This window comes from Carassius gibelio, chromosome A4 (genome assembly GCF_023724105.1).
Source record: "Carassius gibelio isolate Cgi1373 ecotype wild population from Czech Republic chromosome A4, carGib1.2-hapl.c, whole genome shotgun sequence".
NCBI classification, from domain to species: domain Eukaryota; kingdom Metazoa; phylum Chordata; class Actinopteri; order Cypriniformes; family Cyprinidae; genus Carassius; species Carassius gibelio.
This window is the reverse complement of record NC_068374.1, coordinates 16,298,622-16,310,543: the sequence shown is the minus strand read 5'-3', so window position 1 is coordinate 16,310,543 and position 11,922 is coordinate 16,298,622. Positions and strand designations below refer to the sequence as shown.

The 11,922-nt window shown below is 33.5% G+C and overlaps 1 protein-coding gene across 1 annotated transcript; it reads right to left on the bottom strand.

Annotated features, from left to right (window-relative positions):
* On the bottom strand, window positions 1-2,811 carry LOC127970795 (coiled-coil domain-containing protein 106-like). Its single transcript, XM_052573532.1, has 3 exons — window positions 2,616-2,811; window positions 1,133-1,303; window positions 1-314 (listed from the first exon to the last, which is right to left on the bottom strand). The coding sequence occupies exons 1-3, from the start codon at window positions 2,809-2,811 to the stop codon at window positions 1-3; spliced, it is 681 nt and encodes a 226-aa protein (XP_052429492.1).
* Between the last annotated feature and the right edge of the window lie 9,111 nt (window positions 2,812-11,922).

Sequence of the window (11,922 nt, the reverse complement as noted above, 5' to 3'; positions counted from 1 at the left end):
TTATCTGTATTTGTACTTGATTGGCAGAAGCTTGCCTTTAGCTTTTAGCTCTTCAATTTTAGTGCTGACCTCTGGAGTCATTGACTCCGCACAACGCTTAGAGTAGTCTAAAAGCTTCTCTTTTTTGAGGTTAAATGGTGGAAGGCTCTTTAAGAATTTTGGACATGCAATTGCAATTTCTGCCAGGGGAGCAGACAGCGCCAGTGTGTTCCGATCCACACCTACAATTTTAAAGGCCTTAGTCATGCTCCCCTGACTCTTGTAGGCCTTCAGGACTTTGTGGTACCGATGTACCACATCATCAGTTGTGCGAGCTGCAAAGAAAACAAGAAAAACAGAATTATCAGCCATTCACAGACTAGAATAGGATTGAAATTATATATTAAATAGCATTGCTTACTCCCAACTACTTGTCACAGGCAGCATTATAAATGATCAAAAATATATTGAAGATATTTATTCAATGCAATGTAATTCAATATATACAAAAAGAAACTGGGTTGAAACCACTGCAGTAGACTACAGACCAGTAGAATTCTTTAAATAGTTTAACTTTTTTATTTTAAATACTTTTTTTTCTCCAGAGTTTGATTGGGGATGTAGCTAAACTCTACAGGACAGTGGCCCACCAAGGGCAGATTTGAAGAACACTGTTATACAGTATACTGTCCAATGCCCTGGCTGCTGGCTAATCTACCTCCGGATGTCCCATCATTTCTGAGGATAAACAAGAAACATGGGAGGAAAGCCCAACAACATTGTAGCAAATTGAATATTTACAAATAAATTAGAATAAAGACTCTTTTACACATCTGTTTTAGTCATTGTTTTTGTTCATTTTGAGGTAAATGTGATGTAAATTCAAATATTCTTATTCATTAACTTATTAAATATATTAATAAGTTGGTAAGCCTAGGCAGGTGTACCCAGTGATAAACATTTCAACAGATAAGAGAGCAAGAGGAGTGTTGATGCATTCCCTTTGCTGGAACATGGCATGCTTTCGTCATGGTCTGAGCAATATTTGTGTAAATTCATACACAGTGCTTTCATATAGCACATTATCTAAAAAGAATAATAATGACCCCAAATGCAAAATGGTTGCCAACCACAGATTTACTGTTTAAAGTACCTCTTGCCAATGCCAAAGGATGACATTGCTTCTTTTTACTCTTCTTGTGGGGTTTCTTCATTTTGGAGAATGAAGTAGATGAAAGCAAGGAACTGGAGGTGGAACTGGAGATGGAGCTGGAGGTGGAGCTGGAATAATCAGAATCCCTGGATTTGTACTTTTTTGATTTCCCTGCCCCCCAAAAAACATCACATTATAAAATCTACTTTTTGTGTGAACTGATTTTCATTGTTGATCTTTATTTTTATTAATTTTTTTAATTATTATTATTATTATTATTATTATTATTAAGTGCCTTCACACCATTAACAAGCCTCAACTGCCACCCAAAGAAAAATAAATTTTACTTTGGATATATTTGAGCTTAAATTAGCATGTGTGCTATATCCTGACAAAGATCTATAGCAGCATGCACAATTAGTTTAGTTTGATCAAGTTCTTTAAAGGGTTCATGAAAAGGGGGAATCAAATTTTCCTTTAAAATGTATTAAAAGTTTGGAAAAAATAGAATTAAAAGTAATACAGAGTGGCTCAGGCACAGTAATTGACAGTAATGGTGCAACATGCAAGTAAATATGTTCGTTATAATGTGTAATCTGTGATCAATGATAGTTCTGATATGTAAGAACTACTTTGCTGCTAAATTGTTTTTGATGTTTTACTTTATACATTTGTAAATCAAAACAGTGGTCCACTTTACGTTGTTTAATACAGAAATCTTAGTAACAAACTTGTAAAACTAGAACTTTAAAAAGTGGACCTCTAGAAACATTATAAAATAATAAAAAGAAAACATTTCATTTACCCTTTACAACTAGTTTAAAAAGGATATAGAATACTTTACATGTGTAAGGATATACATGTACTTTATACTGTTTTTATTGGGTCATTTTCTCTTTAATTACATGATGTCTAACATAACAGACCTCACCCAGTCAGTCACCAACCTGTTCTTGCCCTCAACTTTTTCTTCAAGGTGTCAATTTCCTCTTGCATTTTCTTATTTTTTTTCCGCAGTCTTTTATTTTTCTGCTGCAACTTCAGGGAGCTGGTTTTATCTACAATCAACAAAATATTCACTGTACAGTTAATTCATTTTATTTATGAGGCATTTGGAAAGAAGTTTAATGAAGTTTAGTGCTAAATAATATTTCAATAAAAGGTTAAAAAGATAAAAGTTAGCATAATGATATTTAATAACATTTTAACAGGAGGTAAAAAAAGCATTATATTAAAAATAATTGACTAAACTAAAATCAGTGACAATATGTGATAATAATTGTGGACTTGAAAAATCCATGTTAATCAAATAAGCAATGGATGGGTAGGACCTAATGTGCATTCCCTTTTCTTTTTAACAGTTAAACATTTTAAGGAACTAACTGCTTTTTATGAAGACACATCTATATTTTTAAATTTCAATTAATGAATGCTTACAGTACATTCCCAGAATCAAGGTAGAATACAATGAAAAAACTCTTACCACTGAACAGAGCCGTCTCATCACACTGTTCACTCTCCTTGCTGGACACATGATCTTCATCTTCCATTCTCTGGTCTTCTCCTACATGCTTCTCTACTTCTTTAGCAGCTTGCAGATCTTGTGTCACATTTTTGGGGCTCTCTGTCTCTTCATCCCATATTTGTTGTCCTCTCCTTTTCACTCTTTTGCTGGCCATAGTGGACCTGAGTCTGAACTCTGAATAGTGATGCACACATCAGATATGATGTAAACCACATAATTAAAAACATTTTTAATATGGTATTCAGTATTAAAAATGGTGAATCTAACGTTACTTCATTTTTCTTAAAAGTGTATGTATATCTGCACAAAAGAGACTAGCAAGGTTCGTAGTAAAGCAGTCAAATGAGGCAATAATGCAGTCACCAATCCTAAACATAGTTTAATACATTTCGATCTCACCTTACTGTATATTCTTTAAAAAAGTATATCTACCAACAAAAGCGATATTACTTACCAGTTGTGTACGTTAGGTGTCTCCAGGATTCTAAGCAATTCCTTTTCTAACCAATAAAGGTCGTTACTAAGGTCACGTGATAACGCGGTTCGATGACGCATATTACACGTATAGAAATAAACCGTGCAGTTAGGCAGCTAGGCGCGAAATTTCAAATATGGCGTCTTTACATACAGTATCACGACTGCACGAAAAAAAATGATAAGCTAAAGCTTATCAAATGGATGCAGCGAAAAAAATTATTAGCCAAAATAATGCGATGTGGACACTGCAGAAGTTTTTTCAAAGACAACAGAATAGATGGATATGTCTGGTAAGTGGGTTGGAGAAAAAAAATATTTATTTAAATTAATTTATTTATTGATTACTTCAATCAATAGCAGTCAATCTTATTCTTTCTTTTCTTTTTTTCTTTATTTATTTTATTAAGGGTGTGCAATCGCAAACAGGGCCACGTCCAAAAGAAGAAAAAATCGATCAGAACCAGATCGATTTTTTCAGGATCCCATAAAGGACTCCATGAATGGTTAATGTTTATTTACAGGTAACGTAATTTATAAGTAAAAAAAAAAGTTAATTAAAGTAAAAGTAAGTTACCCATCAGACATGTTACAGGGTTTCCGTGGTTGTTTGATCAGATTTAGGCCATAAAAAGGCTTCAGTATTATCTGACATAATATCATAGCAGAAGTCTTAATTATAATTTCGAGTGATATTCGATCTTTATGCGGACGAAAAAACAGAGGGTTGAATCTCGATACGACCTAATGTGATTTCAAAGTCAAAATGCGGCGATCTTGCATATTCCACTGGCTCGCGGTTTCAGAACATTTAGTAAGTGCTTGCTTAATATAATGAACCTTTAATGCATTATTATACTGTTTTATTTGTGCCTTATAAATGTTGTAAAAATGTATACTTAGTACTAAAGACACATAACATTATATAACACATTAAATATATAGATTAACTATAGAGTGTCAACACAATAATCCTTTTATTGTGTTTCTTTAAACTCAATTGTAAACTAGGAAAATACAATATGATCAACCTCTAATTAGTATGTATTGGTATTTTAGTATATAAACCAAGTTTAATGTATATGTAAATATATAATGAACCATAATTGAGCCAGTTTTGCAGTTGAATGCATGCCCCAACCTGTTTAAGTAAAATAATCTGAGATACACAATTTATTTCCTTATTGTTTGGGTTTTGTTCTTCTGTTAGAAGTTCTTTTTAAATTTGATGAAACTGCAGAATGCATTAAGAATAATATCTTAAATGTTTTGTTGTTGTTGTTTTTTGAATGCATGGCAAAAAAAAAATCTATAAATAAATGTTATGTTTTATTATTTAAAAGTTTCATATTTAAAATTGGCATTTACTTTTAATAAGGTTGGTGGCGTGGGGGGTGGGGGGGTAGAATCCTCTGGAAATAGTTTATGATAAAAGCATTTATTTTTTGACACTGGTGAGGTTTTACATTTTGTAAATACTAACTTGGTTGTTTTATAGGTTTGCACAAGGATTGAGATTACGTCAGATTGACATGATGGAAGATGGAGTGGCATCCAGTTCAACAACACTCTCAAAAATGACCAAAAAGCTCAGAAAGGTAGAATCCATATGCTTAAACCAATAAAAGCTGATGTAATAGTTTGCTTTATGTGGTTACTAATGGTGGTTTTTAATTAAAAGGTGTACACAACTGCATTGAGAAAAATGAAAAGAAAGCATCAATTCAAAATTGGAGGGCACTCAAGACATCGTTTTGTTGTAATTGATGAGTCCAAATTCAGTCATAAAAGAAAGGTACTCAAATAATAATTTTTTTTTTTTTTTTAGTTCGGTGATTTAGCATTAGCAGAATTGCATTTGTTTAAACGAGATTATGTGGACACACTTCTATTCTGATCTATTCTGTATTTGTATATACCATATTTTTCGGACTATAAGTCGCACCTAAGTACAAGTTGCATCAGTTCAAAAAAATACGTCATGACGAGAAAAAAGACATATATAAGTCCCACTGGACTATAAGTCGCATTTATTAAGAACCAAGAGAAAACATTATTGTCTACAGCTGCGAAAGGTCGCTCTATGCTGCTCAGTGTAGGCAACAGGAGCACTGAGCAGCATGGAGCACCCTCTCGTGGCTGTAGACAATAATGTTTTTTCTTGGTTCATGTCAAATAAATTTTTATAAACAAGTCACACCTGATTATAAGTCGCAGGACCAGCCAAACTATGAAAAAAGAAACTGAGACTTATAGTCCAGAAAATACGGTACATAACTGATATTGTATATTTCTTACAGTATAACCGTGGATGGTATGGTGGTACCTGGGCAAGACACGGATGGGTGTTTGGTCTGTTAGAAGTTCACCACTGTAGCCGAAGGCCTATTCTTAAGCTGGTCCCTTCACGAGCACGCAAAACTCTGCTTCCAATCATTAAGCGGCATGTGCGTAGAGGTTCAACAATTTACAGTGATTCCTGGCAGGCATATGTACAGTCCCTCATTGCACAAGACTATCACCACTATCAGGTAAACCACAAAAACAACTTTGTTGATCCACAGACTGGCAGCCACACTCAACACATTGAGAGATACTGGCAAACAATTAAAGCACAAGTGTGGAGATTAAGGGGGAACCGTACTGAGAAAATGCTGAAGAGTCACTTAAAGTTTATTGAATGGACATATTGGTTAGGAAAGAAAAACAAAAAAGGCATCTTTGGAAGGCTAATTCATGACATAAGTCAAAAGTACAGAGTGTGAATGGACTGTGACCTCAGTGGACTTTCAAGAACACACTTTAGAGAGTATAATATACTATAGAATTAATTAATAAAATATGTATTAATTCTTATTAAAGTTTGCGAAGCATTGAATTTTAGCAGCTGGTTATATGTTGTATTTGATGTAAAGGTCTATCATTGTTGAGGGTAAAAATAAATATATTTACATTTAGAATTTTCAATTTATTAGTCACCTTTTGTGTTTACTGGCAGGTGGAGTTCAACTCTAGATTACTGAGTTAAAGCGCTTTATTCTTAAATTTAAATGTAATAAGGAAGCTAGTGCATGTATTTAAACTGAACTAGTGAGTCATTCAAACTTTGTTACAGATGGGTAAGGTATAGATACACATTAATTACAATTTTGATGCAGTTTATTTTAAGTAGCTTATCCCAGTGTAATATTCAGTAATTTAAATGTAATTAGGAAGCTAGTGCATGTATTTAAACTGTGAACTAGTGAGTCGATTCAAACTACGTTACAGATGGATAAGGTATGTAGATACATTATGAAGTACACTAAAGTACACTCTTGATACACTTTATTTTACGTAGCTTATCTCAGTTTAATATTCTGTAATTTAAATGTAATTAAGAAGCTAGTGCATGGATTTAAACTGAACTAGTGAGTCGATTCAAAATACGTTACAGATGGATAAGGTATGTAGATACATTATTAAGTACACCTAAGTACACTCTTGATACACTTTATTTTACGTAGCTCATCCCAGTGTAATATTCTGTAATTTAAATGTAATTAGAAAGCTAGTGTATGTATTTAAACTGAACTAGTGAGTCAATTCAAACTACGTTACAGATGGATAAGGTATGTAGATACATTATGAAGTACACTTAAATACACTCTTGATACACTTTATTTTACGTAGCTTATCCCAGTGTAATATTCAGTAATTTAAATGTAATTAGAAAGCTAGTGCATGTATTGAAACTGTGAACTAGTGAGTCGATTCAAACTACCTTACAGATGGATAAGGTATGTAGATACACTTTATTTTATGCTGGTCCCATGTAATTTTCTGTAATTTAAATGTTATTGGGAAGCTAGCACATGTATTTAAGATGTGACAAGTTAATTCAAACTAAGATGGCAAGGTACAAACTGAAGTACAACACATAGGCCTACTACAGGCTTACTTGATGGGTTGTAAGCCATTGATTCATTCACATCTGACTTACACCCATCTATGCAGCTCATATCAATTGATATGGAAAGAAGAGGAAGAGAAGCTATTGTTTTACCATTTTACCTTCTGTTGGGATGGTTTGTGCTCATGCAGATCCTATGTTAACAGCAATGAATTGTGAAAATAATTCTGCTCTTCTGATGTAGCAGTGTTTTGTGAGAATAAATATTTGAAAAGGTCTGGATCACCCTGTTACACCAACAGCTGTGTAATCAACTTTGCCCTTTCATACGCGTAGCAGCCTACAGAACATACAAAATTACAATATGTAACCAGAGGCTTTTCCACACCTTAGTAACATATGTAGGTACTTGTCGTTACATTGTGTAGTACTAAGTGCTTTTTATATAATTACATATGTAACACATCTGTCACAAGATCTTTTGTTACATCAGTAGGTAGCTGTGTAATGGACTGGCCCTGTTACATAAGTGTAACAGTTGCTGCCTACTACATGTGCATAATTACAATCTGTAAGTACATGCTGTTCCATAACTTAGTTACATATTAAGTACATTTTGTTGCATGTTATTACACCATCTACTACTAGGTACTTAATGAGGTAATTACTCTGTATTATGGACACCGTAAAATAAAGTGTTACCCAAATTTCTTCTCATTCCTACTTGACCATTATGATCATGGCAACTGTACATGACATTGTTTACCAGCAAATACGATTCTGAGAGAAAGAGCCAAAGTAATTAATTTTCCAGTTGTTGAGGAATTGCAGGAGCTCTGCACCTTGCAGAGATTACATTATCAATGTGTTTCTCGTATTCAACGTTGAAACAACGTAAAGGCACCATGGTTGAATCAACGTTGAATTACCTTTCGATTTTGCAAATTGGATCAACATTGAAATTGCGATGCTGTTTCACTGTCGTACCCTCATCATGGATGAAATGGATCAAATGACTGGCAGCAATGGCTTTACAATCAACTTCAATAAACTACCACATGATCAAAATTGTGTAACAGCAGTTTTATTTTGGAAACATACTGTATAAAACAGATGAAAATAATCCCAAACTTTATTTTTGCAGAGTATGCATGGATGTATTGTTAAAAACATGTAGTAGAACAATCCAAATACAATAATATTTAAAGGTTTTTGTAAAATAATTTGGCATATAAATGCATATTTTTTGCGGTACTTATTTTTTTTATTAATATGAAAGACAAGAAAAGAAGGAAAAGTGGTAGTATTAGCTGGGTAAGTGATGGCGAAAAAGATGGGTCCTTAGATGGTTCTTGAAAATGAGTAAAGAGATTGGGTGGTCATTCCACCAGCGGGGCACAGTCCAGGAAAAGGTCCTTGAGAGTGATTTTGAACTTTTTTAGGATGGCATCACAAGGCGTCGTTCACTTGCAGAGTGCAAACTTCTGGAGGGCACATACGATTTAACCAGTGAGTTTAGGTATGTTGACAATGTTTCACAATAACTTTGATATTGTGAAATATATTTAACTGAAAACTGAATGCAAAATAAATCACACCATATTTTAACTCTACAGTTCAGTAACAGTGGAGTTGGAAACAAAGTGGACAACATTATTCATTAAACACTTATTTAATGTATTCAGATGAAAGTTTACAATTCACAAATTATTCACAAGCAGTGTTTTCAGAGCCCCCAGTTATACTGTTTTAATCAGGTTTTACTTGTTTTACTAAACTGTAATGCTAGTGTTCTAATTCAGTACATTTTTATTAAACTAAGTACAATCAAACTTTTTATACCAAGAACCACTTCAGAAAATATTTGTTATTAAATATTAAGTTCCACCATAATGACCAACATTAAATTTTAGCAGCGTAGTAGGCCAAACTATTCAGCTACAGCTCTATAGTTAAAAAATGAGGCACTTTTATTCTAATAAGAATATTTATTGTTGTCAGCCACTTTACCATGGTAAATACAGTTTGAACATTAACACTACACTGTGCTTACATACAGGTAAATGAAAACTTAAAGTTTAAATTAAAATGACAGTTAAAGTTACATAACTTTACTGTACATTAACTGTACTTAAATGTACAAAAAAAAAAACCTTACTCAAAGATTAAATTAAAATGTATTAACATTAATATTTAATTTAGTGATTCACCTGCGTTACAACTAGAGGGGGCCTGACACTTTGAGAACCACTGCTTTAAACAATCCTAATTCATTTTTAAATTCATTTTCATTAATTCATAAAAATTTTGTTTCAGAAAACACTTTGAAACTATTATTAGAATAAAAATATATAACACACCTAATGCATGGGATTCATATCAGGAAAATGTGGAAAAATCTCTAAAAGACAGACATTAACACATAACCATTACCAGCAACAGGTGAGCATCTAACTTGATCATCTGTGATAAAGCAATGCAAAAATACACACACGGCTATTTATTTATTTTCTGCAAGTTACATGTCTTTTAAGCTACCCATTTGTAAACTCTGGTTATACTTTACTATTTTCAAAAGATAATAATGATAGCGATTTTCTTACCTCATTGCCAGTATTTGCCGGACCTCGGAGAACACATCTGACCCTTCTTGTGTTCACATTGTTTGTTCTCCTTTGACATGTCACGACTCAATTCGCTCAAAATAAAAAAAATTAACAGGCAAATATTAAATAATTCGGGACAGACCGAGCAGTCAGTTATAACGAGCAGCAGCTCACAGTCAGACGAATAGTAGAATTATAACTAACAATGTAATTTGATTTTTTTACATGAAAAACTCCTGTATAAAATGGGACAGCAACCTTTATATCAAACATTTTTAAATCGTCCACAGCTGAGCAACGCGAGAGGGGGATCTAAAATTAAATAAAATTTTAAAATTAACTCACTGTAAATGTTTGAATATTTTTTTAAAGACGTTACAATGATATATCATAATGTTTTTGGTGTTTTACTTCTTCCTTATATATATATATATATATATATATAAAATTCATGTAAAAAATATAGAATTCGAATGGATAAATATAATTGCAGTATATTATAATATAGGCTTAGCTATAAACAAACAAAATAATAATAATTTAAAGCTAAGCATAAGGTAAGGTTTGGCTTTCTCATTCTGTCACTGGGGAGAAATCCGTTTCCATATTCGTGATGTTGCCCATTTGAAGCTTAAGTGTTATTCATGAGGTAAAATAAGCTTTATTGTTCACGCATGTTTCAGTATCGGTGGAAAAAAAAATCATAATTAACAATATGTCAGTGTTAACGCTGAATGTCTGGTGAACGACTGCTGTTTCCAGTGAATATGTGCACGAGACACGAGCGCGATCAAACAGCAGAAACAGAAAATACTAAATCTTTGGTCAAACATAAGGCATAATTCAAAAATGCAAAGTGTTAGTAGTTTGAAAAAAAATCAAGAATAAAAAGTTAATAATAATTATTGCTAAATGCTGGACCGTTCCCATTTCGCTCTGCATATGGAACCTGAAGATTTTCTTTTTAACCAAGAATGAACCAAAATGAAAAGAAAACATTTAGCTTTTTATCCGTGTATATATATGTACATATACACATACATACATGGGCCTTAAATTTATTTACTGTTTAATAACAATAGTATGCATATGATCCTTTGTATAAAGGTCTTTTAATTTTTGATGAGTAGACTGTAGCTTAAGACTCTTACATTTTAAAATTAACTCACTGTAAATGTTTGAATATTTTTTTAAAGACGTTACAATGTTATATCATAATGTTTTTGGTGTTTTACCTCTTCCTTATATTTCATCTTACAATTACATTCATTTCACAATCCGTCCCATTGCACCATCTGGCGGTAGTTTCGCAAATGATTTTAACACACGACTGAATTACAGTTACCGCTGCGGCGGTAAAGCCCAATTAGGCTGTCTACCTACTGTACCGCCAAGTAAAACACTTGACGGTCAAGGTCCAGAAAAGTATGAAAAGCACAGTCAGAATTACCCATCTGCCATCAGTGGATGAACCATAACGTTAGGAAGCGATGAGAAAACTATACACAAATGAAACAAAGACTTTATTCAACAGATGGTCTCCTCTGTCTCTCCCCACAACACCCTAGCGCCATTTTGAAAAACTCCTGCTGAACGCAAACGGTATATGCTATTGTTAGCCACAACAAGAACGCCGCAGTTCTCTTTCAAATCAAAGCGTAAATGTAGAAAAAAATATGCTTGTGGCGCGGCTGACACAGAATAACGTACACAGTCTGACTACTCCGAGGATGCTTTTCTGGACCTTGACAGTGCATTTTACTTGGCAGTCTGTGGACCAATCACAAGCCTCCTGGTTTTCCTTCAAAATAAGTTGTGTTCCAAAGATGAACAAAGCTCTTACGGGTTAGGAACGACTTGGGGGCAAGTGATGACCAGTTTCAATTTGGGGTGGAGTATCCCTTTAATATTGAAATTGTGCTAGAAACAAACCGCCCAAGATGTTGCACAAGCCAACAGTTTTCAAAAGAGGTAATTCACTGACAGTCCAAACATTAGCTCTATTTGGGTGTCATTTCGGCAATGATTTTTCAGAATTATAACTGACCTGCTACTGCACAAAAAAAAAACCCTTACGTCAGTACAGGTTCTGCAAGTTTGGCTCCCCAAATACTAAATTGAACTTAATAGATGCCTGCCATTTTCCTAATGGAATGGAAAACCTATAAAGAACCCATCTGAAGGTGGAAAAATGTTGTGCCAGTGTTGATACTGGGAGTATAATATTTTACATGGATTTAAAAGCATTAGAGATGTCAACAAGGAGCATTAGGAAAACAATTTAACTGAGCAA